Source organism: Salvelinus alpinus, chromosome 22 (assembly GCF_045679555.1).
Source record: "Salvelinus alpinus chromosome 22, SLU_Salpinus.1, whole genome shotgun sequence".
Lineage (NCBI taxonomy): Eukaryota > Metazoa > Chordata > Actinopteri > Salmoniformes > Salmonidae > Salvelinus > Salvelinus alpinus.
The window spans coordinates 4,825,397-4,851,970 of NC_092107.1; the positions used below are offsets into that span (position 1 = coordinate 4,825,397).

General features: G+C 43.6%; 1 protein-coding gene across 1 annotated transcript; it reads right to left on the reverse strand.

Moving 5' to 3' along the window:
- Positions 1-11,830: 11,830 nt before the first annotated feature.
- On the reverse strand, positions 11,831-21,974 carry LOC139548840 (coiled-coil domain-containing 92B-like). Its single transcript, XM_071358727.1, has 4 exons — positions 21,556-21,974; positions 19,990-20,147; positions 16,925-16,972; positions 11,831-13,965 (listed from the first exon to the last, which is right to left on the reverse strand). Exons 2-4 carry the CDS (start codon positions 20,123-20,125, stop codon positions 13,154-13,156), a joined length of 996 nt encoding a protein of 331 aa, XP_071214828.1. The 5' UTR covers positions 20,126-20,147; positions 21,556-21,974; the 3' UTR covers positions 11,831-13,153.
- Between the last annotated feature and the right edge of the window lie 4,600 nt (positions 21,975-26,574).

Consider the following 26,574-nt stretch of genomic DNA (forward strand, 5'->3'; position numbering starts at 1 on the left):
CACAGACAGAAGAATGAGACAGATATTTCACTGGATGTATAAATGTGAAGCATCCGGTTGGCGTTTTTACTCACTACCAAATATGGTAGTGAGAGGAAGCCTACTGGTAGGCAGTGGGAGAAGATGTAAAGAGATGGATTTTGGCCCACATTTTCAAATGTTCTCATCAATTAAACATTGGATCTCAATACAGTTTTCTGTTCCCAAAACTAGAATATGCTATGAACAGTATGGACTATGTTTTGTAAACTTTATCCTTTGCAAAAGTTGTAAAAAAAAAATTTTTTAGAAGGAGTGCAAAGGTAAATTTAGTTATTGCACACACGCACACAGAGTAGTTGTTCCCTAACGGAAATATGCAGATGTATACTAGAATGCTTGGCTCTGCCCACCTCCTTTCTTGTTCTGTGGTCTATCTTGGTTTAATTATAAAAAATATTTGGCCAAAACATCTGGCTACGGGAAGCGCAGTGTGCCAAATAACTTTTTTTATGAACAGTTGCATCTAGGATCACAAAATTATAACTTGTGAATTTATTTTGGACAGGTGACTTGTACAAGTCACCACATATGGCACATATGGCATACTGGTATTACGAAATGTAGAATTTTTGTATAACTTCATTCTTTGGTTATTATGGCTATATGGTGGTGAAAACATTCTGCACTCTATCAAAGCTGATGAACCAGGGATATAGGACTGAATAGGTTGACCTTTACCCATATTGGCTTACACTTCCAATGATGTTGTTGTTGATGTTTATGAACTGGGTGGTTCGAGCCATGAATGCTGATTGGCTGACAGCCATGGTATATCAGACCATATACCATGGGTATGACAAACATTTTTACTGCTCTAATTACGTTGGTAACCAGTTTATAATAGCAATAAGGCACCTCGGGGGTTTGTGATATATGGCCAATATACCACGGCTAAGGGCTGTGTCCAGGCACTCCGCGTTGCGTCCTGCATAAGTACAGCCCTTAGCCTTGGTATATACTGGCCATATACCACACCACCTCGGGCCTTATTGCTTCAATATAAACATGTATGTATGTATACTGAACACAAATATAAACGCAACATGCAACAATTTCAAAGATTTTGCTGAGTTACAGTTCATATAAGGAAATCAGTCAATTGAAATAACTTCAATAGGCTCTAATCATTAGGCCGATTTCACATGACTGGGCAGGGGCGAAGCCATAGGTGGGCCTGGGCCAACCCACTGGGGAGCCAGACCCAGCCAATCAGAATTAGATTTTCCCCACAAAAGACCTTTATTACAGACAGAAATATTCCTTTCTGTGATCTTTTATTTCAGCTCATGAAACATGGGACCAGCAATAAAACACTCATATATCTTTATTCGATATATGAGTGTATATTAGAAGTATTCAAGCCCCTGAGTCAATACATGCTAGAATCACCTTTAGCAGCAATTACAGCTGGGTAAGTCTCTAAGAGCTTTGCACACCTGTGTCACGCCCTGACCTTAGTTCCTTTGTTATGTCTCTATTTTGGTTTGGTCAGGGCGTGAGTTGGGGTGGGCATTCTATGTTTTTGTTCTATGTTTTCTATTTCTATGTGTTTGGCCGGGTGTGGTTCTCAATCAGAGGCAGCTGTCTATCGTTGTCTCTGATTGAGAACCATACTTAGGTAGCCTTTTCCCATCTGTGTTTTGTGGGTAGTTGTTTTCTGTCTGTACCAGACAGGACTGTTTCATTCTCTTTGTTATTTTTGTTTAGTGTTCTGTTTTTTAAATAAATTAACATGAACACTTACCACGCTGCGCTTTGGTACGATGATTCCTCATCTTCAGACGACGAACGTTACAACCTGGATTGTACAATATTCGGCCATTATTATTAAAAACATTCTTCAAGCTCTGTCAAGTTAGTTGTTGATTATTGGTAGACAGCCATTTTCAAGTCTTGCCAAAGATTTTCATGACGATTTAAGTAAAAACTATATCTAGGCCACTCAGGAACATTCAATGTCGTCTTGATAAGCAACTCCAGTGTATATTTGTCTTGCTGAAAGGTGAATATGCCATCCAGTGTCTGTTGGAAAGCAGAATTAACCAAGTTTTCCTCTAGGATTTTGCTTGTGCTTAGCTCTATTGTTTATTTTTATTTTTAAAAAAGCATGTCCATAACGTGATGCAGCCACCACCATGCTTGAAAATATGAAGAGTGGTACTGAGTGATGTGTTGTGTTGGATTTGCCCCAAACATAAAGCTTTGTAATCTGGACAAAAAGTTAATTTCTTTGCCAAATTTCTTTGCAGTATTACTTTAGTGCCTTATTGCAAACATGATGCATGTTTTGGAATATTTTTATTCTGTACAGGCTTCCTTCTTTTCACTCTGTAATTTATGCTAGTTTTGTGGAGCAAGTACAATGTTGTTGATCCATCTTCAGTTTTCTCCTATCACAACCATGTAACTCTGTAACTGTTTTAAAATCCCCATTGGCCTCATGGTGAAATCCCTGAGTGCTTTCCTTCCTCTCTGGCAACTGAGCTAGGAAGAACACCTGTATATTTGTAGTGACTGGGTGTATTGATACATCATCCAAAGTGTAATTAATAACTTCACCATGCTCAAAGGGAGGAGGTCAGAGACCTGTCATTGTGGTGCCAGGACAACAACCTCTCCCTCAATGTGGGCAAGACAAAGAAGTTTATCGTGAACTACATCAAACGGAAGGCCGAACACTTCCCATTAACATCGACGGTTTGTCGAGAGCTTCAAGTTCCTCTGTGTCAACATCGCTTTGGACCTATCATGGTCCAAACACCCCAACACCATCGTAAAGAGGGCACGACAAAGCCTCTTCCCCCTCAGGAGGCTGAAAAGATTTGGCATGGGCCCTCAGATCCTCAAAAAGTTCTACAGCTGCACCATTGAGAGCATCTTGACTGGCTGCATCACCGCTTGGCATGAAAACTGCTTGAACACAGAGAGTAGTGCCTACGGACCTGAACATCACTGGGGCCGAACTCCCTGCCACCCAGGACCTCTATACAAGGATGGGTCATAGGGAAGGCCCTAAAAATTGTCAAAGACTCCAGCCAACCAAGTCATAGAGGGTTCTCTCTGCTACCGCATGGCAAGCGGTACCGGAGCACTAAGTCTGGGACCAAAAGGCTCCTGAACAGCTTCTACCCCCAAGCCGTAAGACTGCTAAATAGTTAACAAAATAGCTACCGGACTATCTGCATTGACCCTTTTTGTACTAACTAATTTTGAATCTATGTACACACACTGGATTCTACCCACACATTCAAACTCATTAAGAAGGAAAGAAATTCCACAAATTTACTTTTAACAAGGCACACCTTTTAATTGAAATGCATTCCAGATGACTACCTCATGAAGCTGGTTGAGAGAATGCCAAGAGTATGCGAAGCTGTCATTGAGGGCGGCTACTTTGAAGAATCTAAAATATATTTTGATTTGTTTAACACTTTTTTGGTTACTACGTGATTTCATATGTGTTATTTCATAGTTTTGATGTCTTCACTAATATTCTACAATGTATAAAATAGTAAAAATAAAGAAAAACCCTTGAATGAGTAGGTGTGTCCAAACTTTTGACTGGTATTGTACATACACTGACACTCCAACACACACTCACTCACACATAACACACAGGCACACATTCGCCACACACACACACACACTTACACATTCACCACATACGCTGCTGCTACTGTCAATTATCTATCCTCTTACCTAGTCATTTTACCCCTACCTATATGTACATATCTACCTAAATTTCCTTGTAGCCCTGCACATCGACTCAGTACTGGTATCCCATGTATATAGCCAAGTTATCATTGCTCATTGTGTATTTTTTCCTCGTGTTACTATTTTCTTCTTCTATTATTATTATAAATGTACACTACCGTTCAAAAGTTTGGGGTCACTTAAAAATGTCCTTGTTTTTGAAAGAAAAGCTAATTTTTTGTCCATTAAAATCACATCAAATTGATCAGAAATACAGTGTAGACATTGTTAATGTTGTAAATGACTATTGTAGCTGGAAACGGCTGATTTTTTTATGGAATATCTACATAGGCGTACAGAGGCACATTATCAGCAACCATCATTCCTGTGTTCCAATGTTAGCCAATCCAAGTTTATAATTTTAAAAGGCAAATTGATCATTAGAAAACCCTTTTGCAATCATGTTAGCACAGCTGACAACTGTTGTCCAGATTAAAGAAGCAATAAAACTGTCCTTCTTTAGACTAGTTGAGTATCTGGAGCATCAGCATTTGTGGGTTCGATTACAGGCTCAAAATGGCCAGAAACAAAGAACTTTCTTCTGAAACTCGTCAGTCTATTCTTGTTCTGAGAAATAAAGGCTATTCCATGCGGAAAAAAATTCAAGAAACTGAAGATCTCGTACAACGCTGTGTACTACTCCGTTCACGGAACAGCGCAAACTGGCTCTAACCAGAATAGAAAGAGGAGTGGGAAGCCCCGGTGCACAACTGAGGAAGAGGACAAGTACATTAGAGTGTCTAGTTTGAGAAACAGAGTCCTCACAAGTCCTCAAATGGCAGCTTCAATAAATAGTAGCCGCAAAACACCAGTCTCAACGCCAACAGTGAAGAGGTGACTCCAGGATGCTGGCCTTCTAGGTAGAGTTGCAAAGAAAAAGCCATATCTCCGACTGGCCAATAAAAATAAAATAATAATATGGGCAAAAGAACACAGACACTGGACAGAGAAATATTGGAAAAAAGTGTTATGAAGAGACTAATCTAAGTTTGAGGTGTTCGGATCACAAAGAAGAACATTTGTGAGACGCAGAAAAAATGAAAAGATGCTGTAGGAGTGCTTGACGCCATCTGTCAAGCATGGTGAAGGCAATGTGATGGTCTGGGGGTGCTTTGGTCGTGGTAAAGTGGAAGATTTGTACAGGGTAAAAGGGATCTTGAAGAAGGAAGGCTATCACTCCATTTTGCAATGCCATGCCATACCCTGTGGACGGTTCTTAATTGGAGCCAATTTCCTCCTAGAACAGGACAATGACCCAAAGCACAGCTCCAAACTATGCAATAACTATTTAGGGAAGAAGCAGTCAGCTGGTATTCTGTCTATAATGGAGTGGCCAGCACAGTCACCGGATCTCAACCCTATTGAGCTGTTGTGGGAGCAGCTTGACCGTATGGTACGTAAGAAGTGCCCATCAAGCCAATCCAACTTGTAGGAGGTGCTTCAGGAAGCATGGGGTGAAATCTCTTCAGATTACCTCAACAAATTAACAACTAGAATGCCAAAGGTGTGCAAGGCTGTAATTGCTGCAAATTGAAGAACAGTTATTATTTCAATTAAAAATCATTATTTATAACCTTGTCAACGTCTTGACTATATTTCCTATTCATTTTGCAACTCATTTCATGTATGTTTTCATGGAAAACAAAGACATTTCTATTTGACCCCAAACTTTTGAACGGTAGTGTATATATTTTTGTGTTCTGCATTGTTGGGAAGGGCCCGTAATTAAGCATTTCACTGTTAGTCTACATCTGTTGTTTGCAAAGCATGTTTTTGATATTCAATGTCAATGGGCTTTTTTATTTATACCCATCTACCAATAGGTGTCCTTCTTTGCGAGGCATTGGAAAACCTCCCTGATCATTATGGTTGAATCTGTGTTTGAAATTCACTGCTTGACTGAGGGACCTTACAGATAATTGTATGTGTGGGGTACAGAGATGAGTCAGTCATTCAAAAATAATCTTAAACACTATTATTGGAGTGAGTCCATGCAACATATTATGTGACTTGTTAAGCACATTTTAATCCTGAACCTAATTAGGCTTGCCATAACAAAGGGGTTGAATACTTATTGACTCAAGACATTTTAGCTTTTCATTTTTGATTAATTTGTACATTTATTTGAAACATAATTCCACTTTGACATTATGGGATATTGCGTGTAGGCCAGTCACACACCATCTCAATTTAATAAAACACATTCTTTACCTTTTTTGATCTTGTCTCATCGCTGCAACTCCCCAACAGGCTCGGGAAGCGAAGGTTGAGTCATGCGTCCTCCAAAACATGACCCGCCAAATCGCGCTTCTTAACACCCGCCCGCTTAACCTGGAAGCACCAATGTGTCGGAGGAAACACCGTTCAACTGATGACCGAGGTCAGCCTGCAGGCACCCGGCCCACCACAATTAGTTTCTAGAACGCCCGGCCAAACCCTCCCCTAACCCGGACGACACTGGATCAATTGTGCGCCGCACTATGGGACTTCCGATCACGGCCGGTTGTGATACAGCCCAGGATCAAACCCGGGTCTGTAGTGACGCCTCTAGCACTGCGATGCAGTGCCTTAAGAGGCACCAATTTAATCAATTTTAATGCAGGCAGTAACACAAGAAAATTTTGAAAAAGTCAAGAGGTGTGTATACTTTCTGTATTTATGTATATGTAAACTCAGCAAAAAAAGAAACGTCCTCTCACTATCAACTGCGTTTATTTTCAGCAAACTTAACATTACGTTTTGTTCATACAAATATTTACACGTGTTTCAACAACTGAAACAAACTGAACAAGTTCCACAGACATGTGACTAACAGAAATGTAATAATGTGTCCCTGAACAAAGCGGGGTCAAAATCAAAAGTAACAGTCAGTATCTGGTGTGGCCACCAGCTGCATTAAGTACTACAGTGCATCTCCTCCTCATGGACTGCACCAGATTTGCCAGGTCTTGCTGTGAGATGTTACCCCATTCTTCCACCTAGGCACCTGCAAGTTCCCGGACATTTCTGGGGGGAATGGCCCTAGTCCTCATCCTCCGATCCAACAGGTCCCAGACGTGCTCAATGGGATTGAGATCCGGACTCTTCGCTGGCCATGGCAGAACACTGACATTCCTGTCTTGCAGGAAATCATGCACAGAACGAGCAGTATGGCTGGTGGCATTGTCATGCTGGAGGGTAATGTCAGGATGAGCCTGCAGGAAGGGTACCACATGAGGGGGGAGGATGTCTTCCCTGTAACGCACAGCGTTGAGATTGCCTGCAATGACAACAAGCTCAGTCCGATGATGCTGTGACACACCACCCCAGACCATGACGGACCCTCCACCTCCAAATCGATCCCTTGCTCCAGAGTACAGGCCTCGGTGTAACGCTCATTCCTTCGGCGATAAAAGCGAATCCGACTATCACCCCTGGTGAGACAAAACCGCGACTCGTCAGTGAAGAGCACTTTTTGCCAGTCCTTTCTGGTCCAGCGACGGTGGGTTTGTGCCCATAGGCGATGTTGTTGCCGGTGATGTCTGATGAGGACCTGCCTTACAACAGGCCTACAAGCCCTCAGTCCAGCCTCTCTCAGCCTATTGAGGACAGTCTGAGCACTGATGGAGGGATTGTGCGTTCCTGGTGTAACTCTGGCAGTTGCTGTTGCCATCCTGTACCTGTCCCGCAGGTGTGATGTTCAGATGTACCGATCCTGTGCAGGTGTTGTTACACGTGGTCTGCCACTGCGAGGACGATCAGCTGTCCTTCCTGTCTCCCTGTAGCGCTGTCTAGGCATCTCACAGTACGGACATTGCAGTTTATTGCCCTGGCCACATCTGCAGTCCTCATGCCTCCTTGCAGCATGCCTAAGGCACGTTCACGCAGATGAGCAGGGACCCTGGGCATCATTCTTTTGGGGTTTTTCAGAGTCCATAGAAAGGCCTCTTTAGTGTCCTAAGTTTTCATAACTGTGACCTTAAATGCCTCCCGTCTGTAAGCGTCTTAATTACCGTTCCACAGGTGCATGTTCATTAATTGTTTATGGTTCATTGAACAAGCATGGGAAACAGTGTTTAAACCCTTTACAATGAAGATCTGTGAAATTATTTGGATTTTTATGAATTATCTTTGAAAGACAGGGTCCTGAAAAAGGGACGTTTCTTTTTTTTGTTGCTGGGTTTATTTGCTTACATCACTGTATCACTAGCCTTTGTGTTTGTCTAGCTATTTGTGGGTGTTGTGGGTTGGTGTGTTTGTTTTGGTTATTTGTATTTTGTGGTGTGTGTGTGGGGGTGTGGTCATTTTTAATTTCTTACATTGTATGCGGGAATTTATTTTATTTTAATTTGAACTTTTTTCCGTCTGTAAGCGTCTTAATTACCGTTCCACAGGTGCATGTTCATTAATTGTTTATGGTTCATTGAACAAGCATGGGAAACAGTATTTAAACTCTTTACATTGAAGATCTGTGAAGTTATTTCGATTTTTACGAATTATCTTTGAAAGACAGGGTCCTGAAAAAGGGACGTTTCTTTTTTTGCTGAGTTTATGTATCTAGATTTCAGAGCTGGTGTTCGTCATTGAACTAGATAATCCAGGGTAACGCATTCAAAAATACAACACACAATAGACAAACTTTAGTCAAACCTAACTTTTATTCAAATAACGTGTACAGCTCTATGCTCTACAGTAAGCTAACACAGTAGTGTGGTAGAGACGGGGGTTGGGGGGTGCTCAGCAAGGGACCATATGACACAACACACCTCAGGGTCTTGAGAGGAAGCGCCTTCAGAGTGTCTCACTCTATACCTTATGTTGTATGCCAGAGGGAACGTATAAAGTGGTGCCATTTTATTGCTTGAAAAGACAAAAAATATCAAACAATATTAAAACCAAATACTTATTAAAATGCCCATGTAGCGGACATGAGTCGGGCTTATGGTCTCGCGATGAGGTAATGGTGACACCCACTAGTATGAAATAATGTTGAGGATTTACCTCAGTGATCTCTGACTTTGTCAGGATAGCCTCTGGGCGTCAACAACAACAAAAAATAGCTCATCAAAATGGAAGACATTCTCTGCAGGAGAAATGTATTCAAATGTCTCCCCCGTCCTAATTTTCTTCATGCTAGTGAGTAAATGTATAGAGAAACATTTTAGGAAATGTGGAATTGGAAACCAGATAGAAGATAGAAGTGATATAATAGGGGTGATCTCAAAAGTCTTTGCTTGATTCCTTGTCTGTGTCTGTTCTACTTGACACCTCATCAAAGCATCAGAAGGAAGAAAGGAGAGCAGGAGGGGAAGATATGAGTTTTCTATGAAGAATCAACCAAATACTTTTATGATTCATCCTCCCCTGGTATCCAGAAAGAGGATAACATTGACAGAACTCAACACTAAGGCTTGCCTAATAAATCAGACTGATACGAATTCTTGGTATACAGTCTGAAACAAAGTTTCCTTACAAGCCAGAATGTTCAATAAAATTACATTTGAACTTACTCTACCTGTTGTGAGGTTGGTCCTTCAGAATATCCACAGGAAAGTATTATTTACCCAACGTTTTAGACTGCCGGTACTGCCATTGCAATTTCTATCACCTGGCACATGCGCAAAAACATGTAAACACCTGCAAGACTTCGGTTAGTATTCATTCATCTCGTGCATGTACTTCCGTCTTGTGCATGTACTTCCGTCTTGTGCATATTCCTTTGGTCACGAGCAAACAAATATTGATTGCCACACACAGAGACCTGCGTTTTGAAGTTGGTTTACTAATTTTGATCAACTGAATGACCAACCCCACGCACAATTGGCTGAGTAAATTCTAATATAATTGTATTCAGCATTCGTGGCACACAAGGGACGTTTCGTTTTTTTCTATGTAATTGTGCATGGCTGTGCTGTAACGTTACGCAGCATAGCCACAGCGCGACTACTCTAAGGCAGAACACCAGACAACTGTGTTGGGCCTCTTTGGCTCATCATTGTCATCATAAGACATCTTTCACCACAATCTGATTCAACAGGATATTAAAGCTGTTTAGCATTTTGATTAAGAATAAAGGGATAGTGTTTTTATTTGTTATTTATCTGTGATATAATAACGTATCAGTGTGTCACTCTTACACATTTCAATGTCCAAAATGTGTAATATTTGAAGTGTCAGTTTTCTCTGTTCTTATTGCTTAGTTGTAGAGTAGAATGTGTCCCTGCGAAAGTAAGGATATCTTTTGGACATGGCTGGCTCTAGCCACAGACCACATCTGTACCTATACCACTATAAGCACAGGTATATCACAAGTACATCATCCAAGGATGTTTGCTTTAAACGAAAGCTTAACAGTCTAACTTCTAGTTCCCTAAGAATCACATGTGCTGTATAAAAACATTTTCAATGAGGATTGCCATGTTACTGTAATTTTGATATTGAATAGGGAATGTGTTCTCGGAAGCTGAGGAAATAGTGCACAGTCATGATAAATTGCTTGCGCAGTAAGGGTTAAATTACATTATGAAGGCGTTGACCATGAATCTGGGCACCATGGCAGAACCTCCCTGAATTTTTGTACACAGAAAGAAAGTTGTGCCTATGGGACATGGGACATTTTTTAGGGGGCTTGACAGCAATTGTTGCCAGCAACGGTTACAGTTGGTTACTTTTCAGTAATGAGGCAGGCTCTTCTTACATTGTTGATTTTTTACAATGTTAAATGTATGCACTGAATTCAACCCATCTTCACTTATTCAACGGCATTCCATGACAATGCCTCCTCCAAATGCCTTATAGACAGATAAATACGGAAAATAACATAATAGTTTTATAACATTATGTGATATAAACATAATATATTAAACAATCAGTTAAATAAGTCATAAAAAATATTAAGTTAAACAATTGTAATAAAACATATGCTTCTAATACCTTTTACAGTATTCCATTTTACTACATTTATTTAATAATCCATAGATGACACTTCCTGTGTGGTTCAGTTGGTATAGAATGGTGCTGCTAAGGTTGTGGGTTCGATTCCCACGGGGGACCAGTATGAAAACCTATACACTTAGTTACTGTAAATGTCTGCTAAATGACTTTTTTTTTTTTTTTTTTAAATGACCTCCCTGTTATATTTAGTTATTATCAGACTATATATATATATAATATATATATATATTTACAAGGGTTATGTAAGGGTTATGATATATTACCTACCGAGATAAATGGTTTAAAAATGTAAGAATCTGACATTGAATGTAAAATCCACCAATTTCATCAACTAAAAGCTCATAAAAAGTCAAATAGATTAGGCTAAATCTTCAGATCCATTGACACCCCACATCTTAATCTGTTTGGGTGCTATTCTGTCTCTACACCACTAGGGTCCGCCAAGTGCAACTCAATGTCATTGGCTGTTTCCATTGTGTCAAATAATGACTTTCAACAGCTGCTGTCTACACAGCTTGGAATCTACCGTGTATATAACCAATATGACCCTTTTATTTAAGAAACTGAGCATTTTCTCTTCTCAGCTCTCTGAGACTAGAAACAAATCTGCCAGAACAACCCTTTTTGCTTGACTAGTAATAGTGAAATCAAATCAGCCAAAAAAAACACAAAGAAGAAATTCTAATCAAATCTAACACTCTTCTCTGTGTACGGTATTACACACACCTCACAAAACCTGAGAGAAACATCTGGCCAAACTGGTCCCAATGCATTATCACCCAAAAGTGTCCTGTTTATGCAAAGCATCTGCAAGATTACAACCTATTCCTATTTACCCAGGAACTCCAGTTTAACTCATCCAATAGCTTCATCAATGTTTGAAGATATCCCCCTGGTGGTTTTGGGGCTGTGGTTGGCCCTGTCTGGGGGTATCGTTGGACGGGGCCACAGTGTCTCCCGACCCCTCCTGTCTCAGCCTCCAGTAATTATGCTGCAATAGTTTGTGTCGGGGGGCTAGGGTCAGTCTGTTATATCTGGAGTATTTCTCCTGTCTTATCCAGTGTCCTGTGTGAATTCAAGTATGCTCTCTCAATTTTCTCTCTTTTCTCTCCCTGTCTTTTCTCTCTTCTTTCTTTCTTTCTTTCTTCTCTCAGAGAACCTGAGCCCTAGGACCATGCCTCAGGACTACCTGGCCTGATGACTCCTTGCTGTCCCCAGTCCACCTGGTCGTGTTGCTGCTCCATTTTCAACTGTTCTGCCTGCGACTATGGAACCCTGACCTGTTCACCGAATGTGCTACCCTGCTGTTTTCGACCGTGATCATTATTATTTGACCCTGCTGGTCACCTATGAACGTTTGAACATCTTGGCCATGTACTGTTATAATCTCCACCCGGCACAGCCAGAAGAGGACTGGCCACCCCTCAGAGCCAGGTTCCTCTCTAGGTTTTCTGACTTTCTAGGGAGTTTTTCCTAGCCACTCTGCTTCTACATCTGCAATACTTGCTGTTTGGGGTTTTAGGCTGGGTTTCTGTACAGCACTTTGTGACATCAGCTCTAATATGTTTTTCGTTTTTTTTAAAGTTCAGAGGCACATTTTATTTGAAACCCACTAAGATTTTTGTGTCAGGCCAGTGAACTAATGTTACTTTCAATTATTGTATAACATATATAGTGTGCTGTAGGCCTACCTATTGTATGACCAATGGAATAAAGAAAGATTCCGTGGGATAGGACGGCATGACTACCCCGCTTGGACCTGTGGGACCTTTGCCAGTGAAGGCCAACAATGAAGATCTGAAAATCAATCGTGTTCACAGCAAGGACATACACAGATGCAGATGCTCAAACGCTACCCAACTGTGACTCAGCGCAACAGAGGTCAGTCACATTTTCTCTACAAGGGTGACCCAGTGTTGATTTATGGTTGGCCCTAAAACGACACAGTAGGGTAAGGTAATTGCACAGTAGGTGCTGTGGTCTAAGGCTACAGGTCATAGGTTAAACTAACCTCCACAAAGGACGCCACACTCGGATAAGGCCCCATAATAACGTTATATAGAGCGACGCCAGTGTAAATGCATTCAACTACATGATTCCACACATTGACGTGAAGTGATTAGTAACAACAACCCCCTTTGGGTGTTCGTACACCTGGGAGTTTGAGTTAATTCAGGTCATGTCAAAATGTATAATTATAAAAAGTGTTCATTATAGCAATACATCTAAATACCAGTCATTAGAGTTAATAGGATTATAATCAACAATGCTATATTCATTTCAGAATCAATTCGATCAAGGTGTAGGACAATGGGCAATTTACAGTATTAATAAAATCAGACGGTCATAGGGATGATGATGACAATTATTATGATGATAGTAATGATGATGCATTTCTAGGGATGGTCACAGTGTGGCTAGCTATTCAGCCTTGGTCTGACCAGCCAGCAGGTGGCGCTGTGGCCGTGGCTGCCATTCTAGGAGGAGCTCCATCCTGGGGCTCCATTGGCCCCTCTCCACCCCCCTCCTTCTCCCCTCTTTCCCCCACCAGAGGAGGCTGTCTGTGGGCCGGGGAGTGGGAATGCCTGGCCCTGGACCTGTGGTGCCTGCGGTGAGGGTGGAGGAACAGCGCTGGGTCAGGCATGGCGGTGGGCTCTGCGGGGCCCATCACCTTCTCCTGGGGGACACACTCCCTGGCCCTCTCCGCCCGGAGCTGGTGCCCTGATGTGGCCCTGCTGCCCCTGCGTTTAGGCTTTACCACAGGGGAGGCTATGGCGGAGCTGGCGTTGGAGGCATTGGAGAAACCGGAGGGCGACTGAGGAGAAAATGGAGAAAAGGTGGCGGTGTCCCACTCGGCTGCTTGGCTGTACTGGAGCCCAGGGGGTTTCCCATGATGATCCCTATTCTCCCGGTTCTCCCTGAGGGCCTGCTGCCTCTGCTGCAGTCTCTGGTGGTGCAGTTTCTGGCGGGCGGCGTGCAGCTGGAAGGAGAGGTAGGCTGCCGCCTCGGTCTGCTTCTGCAGCTCTGTGTTGAGCACCGTGGAGCGGTGGCTGCGGCTCTTCAGCTCGTCCAGGAAGCGGCGCTCCTTGTCCTTGAGGTTAGCCCGCAGAGCGCCTACCAGTGCCCCCTTGTGAGTCAGCTCTTTACGCAGCTCTCCCAGGGTGCACTGCTGCTCGGCCAGGCGATCTTCGACCTCCAGACAGCGGGCCTCCAGTTGCTCTTCCTCCTCCGCCAGGTCTGAGGACAGACACACAAACACACAAACAGATAAGCACACACAAGTCAAATCATCAGAGATTCACAGACAGATGACTAACATACAGACAGAAAAACAAGCCCCAAATGCAGCTGCCAGGATTTACATTAAGGGCAGTGTGTACTTGGCATCTATTACCCATGCTGACATATTGCCCACACATAGCACTCCTAACCCCATCCCCCAACCCCCTGTTCATCTGGACATAGGACCAGAGAACAGAGCATAGAGTACATACAGAGAAATAACACACAGCCTGGATGTGATCCAGTCAGTCAAATGGATATGAAATTAAGTAATGTGACCAGCGCTTGCTGCTTTAAATCACCAATTTACCCTCAACGCACATTTGTGGATAATCTGGCAGATAGGAAATGGTATGTGGGTTTAGGGATTGCCTGGACAAAGGCAGAAGACTGAGCACATATGTGCAAAGGATTACAGAGCCATTGAGGAAATCCCTGCCAGTAGCCACCACCCAATCCCTACCAACCACGGCATGGCCACTGGCAGGGTGTGCCATCTGCTGCCACTTACCCACTATAGAGAGAGATTGAAGATAGCAGACTGGCAGACTGCTCACGTGCAGTGGTGGTGTGATGGGAGGGGAAGGAAGGTGATTGTTTTGGTGGGTTGGTGGCCGATATTTCATTCAATCTAGTAACATACTGATAGCCCTCTCAACCCAATAATAACTTATTTCCCAGTGGACAAAATTGGCTGCACTGATGTCATCATTACACCAGGAATTGGCAGTGATAACATCATTGCATCCAGTTTTAACCGCCAGTTTAAAATCATCGTACAACATTTGCTGTGCTTTTTGGTCAAACCTACGGTTCTCCATCACATTGAAATCCCTCTAGTAGGAAAAAAGCCTTAGTCAGACCTAACTGTAGCTGTGGCTTTGGACTTAGACAGCTGTGCAAAGGGAGAGGAATTACACCACAGCCTCTGGTACGCTGGTTGACCCAAGAATTAGGTCAAAGAAGACGGATGGGAAGGAAGAATCCCCCAAAATGTGCTGTGATTAGTTGAAACTTTGATATGAAATCATTGTAAAATGATCAGTAGAGATATTCGTTAGGCCTATATAAGGATTGCTGCATTACGTTTAGAATAGGAGGAACCTGATATCCATATAAGTAGCCCTTCCTCTATCTCCTTTCTCACCCTCCTCTCTTTCTCTTGTTCTTCTCTTCTCTCACCCCTCTTAATCCCTCTCTCTGTAACAGTCTCTCTCATTCCATACCTCTTTCTCCATCCCTCTATCTTAATTCTTCTCCTGATCACAATCATTATTTTACAGATTTTTCTTCCTCCATCTCTGTTTCCTCCCTCCCTTCATGTCTCTTTCCCCTCCCCCTCTCTCTGGGTAACCCCAGCTCTCTCTCTCCTGGGTGTAGTTCTCCCTGGTCTCTGTCTAACTGTCGCCCACTAGACCAGGGTGGTGAGGTCATGCTCCAAATATAGAAAATGCTATGTAATCTAATCTCCATTTCTCCATCCTTTTCCCCTCCCCCCTTTCTCTCTCTTTCTCTCTCACTCTCCCTCTCGCTCTCTCTCACTCCCTCTTTACCACTTTCTCTATCTCTCTCTTTCTCTCCCCTCACTCCCTCTCGCTCGCTCTCTCTCACTCCCTCTTTACCACTTTCTCTATCTCTCTCTTTCTCTCCCCTCACTCCCTCTCTCGCTCTCTCTCACTCCCTCTTTACCACTTTCTCTCCCCTCACTCCCTCTCTCTCGCTCTCTCTCACTCCCTCTTTACCACTTTCTCTATCTCTCTCTTTCTCTCCCCTCACTCCCTCTCTCTCGCTCTCTCTCACTCCCTCTTCACCACTTTCACTATCTCTCTCTTTCTCTCCCCTCACTCCCTCTCTCTCACTCCCTCTTTACCACTTTCTCTCTCTCCCCTCACTCCCTCTCTCTCGCTCTCTCTCTCTCACTCCCTCTATCTCTCTCTTTCTCTCCCCTCACTCCCTCTCTCTCTCTCGCTCTCTCTCACTCCCTCTTCACCACTTTCTCTATCTCTCTTTCTCTCCCCTCACTCCCTCTTTACCACTTTCTCTATCTCTCTCTTTCTCTCCCCTCACTCCCTCTCTCGCTCTCTCTCACTCCCTCTTTACCACTTTCTCTATCTCTCTCTTTCTCTTACTGTCCCTCTAACACTTTCTTGTGCCCCCCTAACTGTACCATCCTCCCTTGTCCCGCCACCTCTCTGTCTCAGCAAACAGACTGTAATTGGATCCCTCCACCAGTGCACAGAGGAACATGAGAGGGGAGTAAAAATGGATGGATCAATTTGCGAGGATGGAGGAGTGGGGGCTGTGGTGGAGTGATAGAGCAAGGGATGGACTGCTCTGGGAAAAGAGGGGGGCCCTGATGAGTTCTAATGGGCTGCAGATGGGCATGACCCCCCATCTCCTCCTTTCTTTCTCTTCACCACCCTTCCCTCCCATCCCTTCTGTCTCTGTAATTATCTAAGCTAAGATATTAGCATAATATCCATCTTGTATCTAGACATTCTAATTCAACAAACAACCTATTAAGGGAATATTAAGGTGCATACACAACCTTTTGTCTGATGGTTCATATTCATGAACTTGAACTCTGCTGCCAATCTACCCAATTCCCATCCTCCTATATTTTTTCCTGGTAACAGCAGATCAAGCCATAAAATGTGAATCCCCTATATGATGATTTGTTATGGAATACGGTCTTTATGGGTGAGGGGGAGAGGGAGAGGGGAGAAGGGAGAGATTGTTTGGGGAGGTTGATAACAGGGATGTCCCTTGGGGGATGGGTAAAGTGAGGGATACTGCCATGAGGGTGAGATGGGGAGTTGGAGTGATGAGCCAAAGAGGACAAACAGTCAGTGTCACCAAGCCAAGCTTGGAGAGAGAGAGGGGGGAGAGAGAGAAAGAGAGACACAGAACTTACCCAGTTCACTCTTGCCTGGAGGCTTCACATTCAGCTCAGATGTCAACTCTGAGAAAACAGAGACAAGAAATGAGACAGAGACATGAATGATTAATGTGTGAGACAGAAATTAGTAATATGAGTAAGTCTAGGAGAGAAATAGGAATTTAAAAATATAAAAGAAAGGAATGCGGGTATGTGTCTCATTGAAAGACTAAATGCTAAAACTGATCGAAACTTGTCACGACTCCGACCGAAGCCGGCTCCCCTTCCCGTTCGGGTGGCGCTCGGCGGTCGTCGTCGCCGGCCTATTAGCTGCCACTGATTCTTTTCTCCCCCTCCTTATGTGTTTATTGTTTACACCTGTTTTGAGTTTGTTGTAATTAGTTGGGCTTTATTAGTCAGCCGGACCGCCCGTTTCTTTGTGAGGGATTGATCATTGTAAGCCTGGTGTTTGATACAGACGAACGTGTTGGTTTATGTTCGTGTATAGTGCTGGACTGTTTTCGTTCCCCGTGTCTGGGGCAGTTTGTTTATAGCACCCAGTGTTTAGTGGGGTGGCCGTGGTTCACCGTGTGCGCATTAAAAGAGTACTATATTGAACTCTCTGTTTTCCTGCGCCTGACTTCACACTCACGACACCCAGTACCTTACAAAACTAGGGATTCATATTTTCCCAAAAATCGACTAAGTTTCAATACCAGGAATAATTCATATTTAACCTGAGAGTCAGGGAAATAACGCAAAAATCGGAAGTGCCAATCATAGCCGCGGGAAGTACGCGTGCTGAGGGTGCTGCAGCACCCCCTGATAAATCACCCCAAAAATACACAACTATTGCGCACTAGGTCTTTATTACTCCTGTATGAGTGGAGAAAAATACTCTTCAACAGAATATTTCCTCAGCACTCATAAGGGCAGCTAGTAGGCTATGCTATGAGTCAGCGCAGAGAAGCAGGGGAAATGTTATTGCGGTATTTTGACATGCATAGGCGAGAGACGTGCTTTGATAATGCAACCTATGGATTACAGAATAAAGTTAGGGATTTTCATGCAAGACAGGAATCAGGATTTTAGGTTTCACCAGGATTGGGACTGGAAAGGAAAATAGCCTAGGCTCTAGGACAGGAGAAGATAGAATTGTCCTCATGCCTCCCCGAATTGTTAACAGACTTCATGTCTGTGACAGAGATGCCTATGTAGTGAATTGTGTATAAGCCTATCAAATTTGTGACTGTCTGAAGATTCACAATGACAGCTTAAAGAGGCACACGTTATTTTGTAGTCTACAGGCTTACAGTAGGGTTTAACTGCATTCGGGTCGCGTGTGCAGTCCGGCAGTGTCAATTATGCGTGCACTTTGAATTTATGGCAACTTTGTGTGAAGTCAATGCGCTAGACTAAAGGCTTCATGTGACAATTTGTTTGTATAATCTGCTGTTTTATTTTTTGCTGATCTGACACTGCGCATGTGTAGGGCCTGCATTAGTGCTACCATTGGGGGGGAAATTGTGTAATTTCTCGTGTCTTTCATTACATTTTTTCAGGAAATGTGAATAGTGTTCTCGGGACAGTCCTGTGATCCCTGTTACTCATGTTCATCTCTACTTGTAATTGTAGTGCTATTGAAGCGTTGCATGTCCAATATATTTGTTTGCGTCTAGTCTGTCAAGTAACTTGATTGCAGACAGTTCAAACAGACATGATTAGGGCCTTGTGTAGACTGGACATACAGTAATCACATTGAGTTAAACTGATTCTGTTTATCTGGGTGGACTCTAAGCACTTATCCAGTCAGCACAGACAGACGCCATGCTTGGGTTGCCCTCAAGGACAAAGACTAAAATATACTGTGCAGTATTTATTTTCTTTCCCTGCCCATGCCCTCTCACTCACATGAATAGACAGTTTACCTCCCAAAATAAGCACAATAAATCCTTTAACCTATCACCCTCCTTTGCCTGCTCAGCAAATCCCATCAACCTCCACAGAGAGACAGAGACAGAGACAGAGACAGAGACAGAGACAGAGACAGAGACAGAGACAGACAGAGACAGACAGACAGACAGACAGACAGACAGACAGACAGACAGACAGACAGACAGACAGACAGACAGACAGACAGACAGACAGACAGACAGACAGACAGACAGACAGACAGACAGACAGACAGACAGACAGACGGAGGGAGGGAGGGAGGGAGGGAGGATGAAAGAGGAGGAGGATAATAGATGAACCACAGCAGAGAGGATGAATCCAGAGGAGGAATCAGACCCCCTCACTGCCAGGAACAGGAAGGTATTGACCTGTGGCTCCCTTTCATGGAAACCCTGGCTGTAGTGGGGGGAGGATTCACTGAGGTAAACCTGCTCTGTTAAAGTTAATAGTCCCAAGAAACTATTGCGCTGAGAGACTAGTACAGTAGGCTACATTGCGTTTGAATCTAAGATTTGATGGCTATAGCATCTTTGCTGTGTATAGGCCTAGTCTGTCAGTCAAACCATAACACTATGTGGTGATGCCCTTTAACTCAACAGTAGGAGAGCCGAGAGCAGAGAAGAGATGCATCGATAGGGATGCTTCATGGCCTTCTTGGCTACATCTTGTTCTGCAGTGAGGGCTCCCTCTGCTTGGCTTGCAGTAACACTGCTGTTGTAAAGAGGGTCACAGTCTACTCCACTAGTCTAATTTGATCTGACCACCCCTTCTCTCTCTCTCTCTTGCTCTCTGGATCTGTTCTTTGCTGCTGACGTGTCAAGTGGACAGAGCTGAGCCCCCTTCATATGGGTTATGACATCTGTCTATGGATTATGTATTGTGTGTGTGTGTGTGTGTGTGTGTGTGTGTGTGTGTGTGTGTGTGTGTGTGTGTGTGTGTGTGTGTGTGTGTGTGTGTGTGTGTGTGTGTGTGTGTGTGTGTGTGTGTGTGTGAGAGAGAGAGAGATAGAGTGTATTAATTCTATAATGGATTCTGTCCTGCATCGCTTGCCACAAAGCCTGATTAAATACATACCACACCATACATTAGTCACTGACAGGAAATTATGTAACTGTGTGTGTGTGCGTGTGTGTGATATATAGACTCACCGGTGCATCGTTTCTGCAAGGACAGGATCTCCAGGTGTAGGCCATGCAGTAGGGTGAGATGTTCCTGTCTGAGAAACACTGTACTCCTCTCAACACTCTTCATCTGCATGTCCAAGGTGGAGCCTGTAGGTTCCATGATGACACACCTGTACTGCACCCTGCACAGAGAACGGGGTCAGAGGGCCTTAATTAAGCAATAAGGCACTAGGAGGTGTGGTATATGGCCAATATACCACAGCTAAGGTCTGTTATTACGCACGATGCAACGTGGTTAATAATGGATGTTTTGAGCCCTGAATGCTGATTGGCTGACATCTGTGGTATATCAGACTGTATAATCTAGAAGAAAAAGAAACGCACACCTATTTAGGCGAGGTGCTGGCTAGCGGAGTAGAAAACTTAAAAATAAAGGAGAGCCGCACACTCTAGGAGCTCAGATGCAAAAAATAATAATTTACCAACGTTTCGACAGGCAAGCTGTCTTCATCAGGGTACAATCACAGACACTGCGGGATGACTCGTTTATATAGTGTCAAGACACACAGGTGTCTGTAATCATGGCCAAGAGTGGCCTAATATCATTGGTTAATTTCTCAAATATTAAAATGGCATAGAAAGAGCAGCATACAAAAAATACAAATGGATAGCATACGATCATAGACTCACTTTAGACCACACAAGCCCACAAACAACCACAATGGCAAAGTAACAACAATCACAAAAATGGCTTCAGATCAAAGTCCACGTTGAGACCGAAGGGAGCAAGGGTCTTTAAGTTAAAGATCCAGACAGCCTCTCGTATCAGACTGTATATCACGGGTATGACAAACCATTTATTTTTACTGTTCTAATTACGTTGGTAACCTGTTTATAATAGCAGTAAGGCACCTCGGGGGTTTGTGGTATATAGCCAATATACCATGGCTAAGGGCTGTATCCAGGCACTCCACGTTGCGTCGTGCATAAGAACAGCACTTAGCCGTGGTATATTGGCCATATATATACCACTTAGTGCCTTATTGCCTAATTATACCTGCATGTGTATAAGTGTCCCTTTTCTGCTACTAATGATGAACAATAATAAAAGGATTACAAATGTGTGTGTGTGTGTGTGTGTGTGTGTGTGTGTGTGTGTGTGTGTGTGTGTGTGTGTGTGTGTAATGATGCATTTGCAGTATCTTTCCCCCTTCTTTATTGAACTTCACTGTAGGTTAATTATTTAATGTTACTTTATAATGCAGTTTAGAATACCACCTGACATACATTTTCATTAAGCATTACAACAAGAGAAACACAGAAGTCTCCATATATTCTAAGATAAATAAAAACCCACATTGATTGATGATGGTGATGTCAGGCAAGATGTGTATGAGTTCACCATTGAGGTCATGCGGTAAAAGGTTCATTGATCACCCAATAGAGAGATGGGAGAAACCAACGCAATATGCTTGGTAGGTTACGGTTGTTGACAGTCCTAATACCAGTATAATTCCATTTATCAGTAGATTACATGCCTACAATACACTCAATAGATGTGGAAATGTTATGAAAATGATCCATGCTTACCGTGCTATTTTAGATAATTTTGAATGGAGTCCAACAGAATTACTATATGAAATTCATAAGATCTATAAACAAGTCCTTCGATCGATACATGATTGTTTTCCAGGAATGTTCCAAAACCATTTATACTATTCGTTCAATAATTGAGCTCAATTCAACATTATCTGCCGGCGACAACGTTGTATCAAGAACGAAAGACGACGAATCTATCAAGGATAGCCTGTATGCAGAAAAAAATGCAGATCAGCGACGCATCGCACAACGGTCCTGGGAGGCTATAACAGGATACAAATCTATTCCTTACTGCCGCACCATCTCGCTGCGTCAGTCAAAGTTATTGCAAAAAAATACTCATAACAAGGTCACCATACGCAAGTAGATTGTAGCCTACATCTGTGTAACATATTGAAACGGAGCGCGATACATTTCGACAGGCGCAGCATCCCTTTCCTCCCTCGTCCGTTGGGTTGCGCTGGTTAAGCTGGTACTGTAGGCTACTGTCGTATGATGAAAACAAGACATCGTGACCGGAACACGCGAGATGATCGTACGACTAGAGTGCAGCTTATTGTAAGAAGTGGCCGTACCCAATATCGACTTTTGCCAGGATCGATATAGCAGTAGTTCGAACTTAGGCAGAGACAGGACAGGAGAGCCAAAATTGTGAATATTAAAATGACTGTACTTTTGGTTAGACAAATGTTGAGGTGGCACCAAAGCCTGTTTATTCCAGCCAGGCCTCTTACGATATCAAATGGGCTACTTTGAGAATATACACGGCAAATAACTGACTCAATTTCAGGACCATGGACAAGGTCATTGCTCTTGACACGTGTCCCCTGAGACAACCTGACATAGGCTAATGCCAGTCATTTCAGACCTGATGGGGGGTGGCAATGTCTTGCTAGGCTTGAAGGATAGGCCTAGCTGTTAAGACTATAGGGAAATGATCTACGTTTCTAAATTGTTTCTCAACATTTGGCATAATAATTAGGCCATGAATTAAGTCTGTCAATCATTGAGAGTCAACCTGGTCTCAGAGCAGGTTGCCCCTTTTACTACTTCCGGCGCCTTTTACTACTTCCGGCGCCGACTGAGATGGCCGCCTCGCTTCGCGTACCTTGGAAAATATGCAGTATTTTGTTTTTTTATGTGTTATTCCTTACATTGGTACCCCAGGTAATCTTAGGTTTCATTACATACAGTCGGGAGGAACTACTGAATATAAGAGCAACGTCAACTCACCACCGTTACAACCAGGAATATGACTTTCCCGAAACGGATCCAGTGTTTTGCCTTCCACCCAATACAATGGATCTGATCCCAGCCGGCGATCCTATGCGACGCCGTAAAAGGGGCAAACGTAGCGGTCTCCTGGCACATCGCGCTCCACTCCCTAGCATACTACTCGCCAATGTCCAGTCTCTTGACAATAAGGTTGATGAAATCCGAGCAAGGGTAACATTCCAGAGAGACATCAGAGATTGTAACGTTCTCTGCTTCACGGAAACATGGCTAACTCAAGAGACGCTAACGGAGTCGGTGCAGCCAGCTGGTTTCTTCACGCATCGCGCCGACAGAAACATACATCTTTCTGGTAAGAAGAGGGAAGGGGGTGTATGCCTTATGATTAACGAGACGTGGTGTGTTCATAACAACATACAGGAACTCAAGTCATTCTGTTCACCTGATCTAGAATTCCTCACAATCAAATGTCGACCGCATTATCTACCAAGGGAATTCTCTTCGATTATAATCACAGCCGTATATATTCCCCCCCAAGCAGACACATCGATGGCCCTGAACGAACTTTATCTGACTCTTTGTAAACTGGAAACCACACACCCTGAGGCTGCATTCATCGTAGCTGGGGATTTTAACAAGGCTAATCTGAAAACAAAACTCCCTAAATTCTATCAGCATACCGATTGTGCTACCAGGGCTGGTAAAACCTTGGATCATTGTTATACTAACTTCCGCGACGCATATAAGGCCCTCCCCCGCCCTCCTTTCGGAAAAGCTGACCACGACTCCATTTTGTTGCTTCCAGCCTACAAACAGAAACTAAAACAACAAGCTCCCTCGCTCAGGTCTGTTCAACGCTGGTCCGACCAATCTGATTCCACGCTTCAAGACTGCTTCGATCACGCGGATTGGAATATGTTCCGCATTGCGTCCAACAACAATATTGACGAATACGCTGATTCGGTGAGCGAGTTCATTAGAAAGTGCATTGACGATGTCGTACCCACAGCAACGATTAAAACATTCCCAAACCAGAAACCGTGGATTGACGGCAGCATTCGCGTGAAACTGAAAGCGCGAACCACTGCTTTTAACCAGGGCAAGGTGACCGGAAACATAACCGAATACAAACAGTGTAGCTATTCTCTCCGCAAGGCAATCAAACAAGCTAAGTCCCAGTATAGAGACAAAATAGAGTCGCAATTCAACAGCTCAGACACAAGAGGTATGTGGCAGGGTCTACAGTCAATCACGGATTACAAAAAGAAAACCAGCCCCGTCGCGGACCAAGATGTCTTGCTCCCAGACAGGCTAAATAACTTTTTTGCTCGCTTTGAGGACAATACAGTGCCACTGACACGGCCCGCTACCAAAACCTGCGGGCTCTCCTTCACTGCAGCCGAGGTGAGTAAAACATTTAAACGTGTTAACCCTCGCAGGGCTGCAGGCCCAGACGGCATTCCCAGCCGCGTCCTCGGAGCATGCGCAGACCAGCTGGCTGGTGTGTTTACGGACATATTCAATCAATCCTTATCCCAGTCTGCTGTTCCCACATGCTTCAAGAGGGCCACCATTGTTCCTGTTCCCAAGAAAGCTAAGGTAACTGAGCTAAACGACTACCGCCCCGTAGCACTCACTTCCGTCATCATGAAGTGCTTTGAGAGACTAGTCAAGGACCATATCACCTCCACCCTACCGGACACCCTAGACCCACTCCAATTTGCTTACCGACCCAATAGGTCCACAGACGACGCAATCGCAACCACACTGCACACTGCCCTAACCCATCTGGACAAGAGGAATACCTATGTGAGAATGCTGTTCATCGACTACAGCTCAGCATTTAACACCATAGTACCCTCCAAACTCGTCATCAAGCTCGAGACCCTGGGTCTCGACCCCGCCCTGTGCAACTGGGTCCTGGACTTCCTGACGGGCCGCCCCCAGGTGGTGAGGGTAGGTAACAACATCTCCACCCCGCTGGTCCTCAACACTGGGGCCCCACAAGGGTGCGTTCTGAGCCCTCTCCTGTACTCCCTGTTCACCCACGACTGCGTGGCCATGCACGCCTCCAACTCAATCATCAAGTTTGCGGATGACACTACAGTGGTAGGCTTGATTACCAACAACGACGAGACGGCCTACAGGGAGGAGGTGAGGGCCCTCGGAGTGTGGTGTCAGGAAAATAACCTCACACTCAACGTCAACAAAACAAAGGAGATGATTGTGGACTTCAGGAAACAGCAGAGGGAGCACCCCCCTATCCACATCGACGGGACAGTAGTGGAGAAGGTGGAAAGTTTTAAGTTCCTCGGTGTACACATCACGGACAAACTGAATTGGTCCACCCACACAGACAGCGTTGTGAAGAAGGCGCAGCAGCGCCTCTTCAACCTCAGGAGGCTGAAGAAATTCGGCTTGTCACCAAAAGCACTCACAAACTTCTACAGATGCACAATCGAGAGCATCCTGTCGGGCTGTATCACCGCCTGGTACGGCAACTGCTCCGCCCACAACCGTAAGGCTCTCCAGAGGGTAGTGAGGTCTGCACAACGCATCACCGGGGGCAAACTAGCTGCCCTCCAGGACACCTACACCACCCGATGTCACAGGAAGGCCATAAAGATCATCAAGGACAACAACCACCCAAGCCACTGCCTGTTCACCCCGCTATCATCCAGAAGGCGAGGTCAGTACAGGTGCATCAAAGCAGGGACCGAGAGACTGAAAAACAGCTTCTATCTCAAGGCCATCAGACTGTTAAACAGTCACCACTAACATTTAGCGGCCGCTGCCAACATACTGACCCAACTCCAGCCACTTTAATAATGGGAATTGATGGAAATTATGTAAAAATGTACCACTAGCCACTTTAAACAATGCCACTTAATATAATGTTTACATACCCTACATTACTCATCTCATATGTATATGTATATACTGTACTCTATATCATCTACTGCATCTTGCCATCTTTATGTAATACATGTGTCACTAGCCACTTTAAACTATGCCACTTTATGTTTACATACCCTACATTACTCATCTCATATGTATATACTGTACTCTATACCATCTACTGCATCTTGCCTATGCCGTTCTGTACCATCACTCATTCATATATCTTTATGTACATATTCTTTATCCCCTTACACTTGTGTGTATAAGGTAGTAGTTGTGGATTGTTAGGTTAGATTACTTGTTGGTTACTACTGCATTGTCGGAACTAGAAGCACAAGCATTTCGCTACACTCGCATTAACATCTGCTAACCATGTGTATGTGACAAATAAAATTTGATTTGATTTGATGAATTAAGTCTGTCAATCATTGAGAGTCAACCTGGTCTCAGAGCATTTAGTATTATTCTTTACGTTAATCCGAGACCCTACATTTAGTATGATATGCTACATTTGGTATGATATTTATTAATTTGTGAATGTCACCCATTTTGTATGATATGTTACAAATTACAAATTGTATTATATGTTACGAATTTGCAAAACGTACAATATGTTATGAATTTGCTAAATGTATTATATCTTTACGAATTCTAGCTAGTTGGCTAAGGTTAGCTAGCTGGCAAACGTTAGCTATGCTAGGGTTAAGGTTAAGTTTAGGGTTAGCTAAAAGGGTTAAGGTTAGGATTAGGGAAGGGTTAGCGAAGATGCTAAGTAGTTGCAAAGTAGCTAAAAAGTAGTAAGTAGTTGAAAAGTTTCTAAAGTTGTCCGAGATGAGATTCAAACCTTTGGGTTGCTTGATGTTCGTGTTATATGCC

Excerpts from the sequence above, each read along its gene's own strand:
- LOC139548840 (XM_071358727.1), bottom strand. The coding sequence starts at position 20,125 with ATGGAACCTACAGGCTCCACCTTGGACATGCAGATGAAGAGTGTTGAG. Across the intron at positions 16,973-19,989 it reads CTTGCAGAAACGATGCACCG|AGTTGACATCTGAGCTGAAT; the intron begins GTGAGTCTATAT and ends CTGTTTTCTCAG. Across the intron at positions 13,966-16,924 it reads TCCAGGCAAGAGTGAACTGG|ACCTGGCGGAGGAGGAAGAG; the intron begins GTAAGTTCTGTG and ends GTCTGTCCTCAG.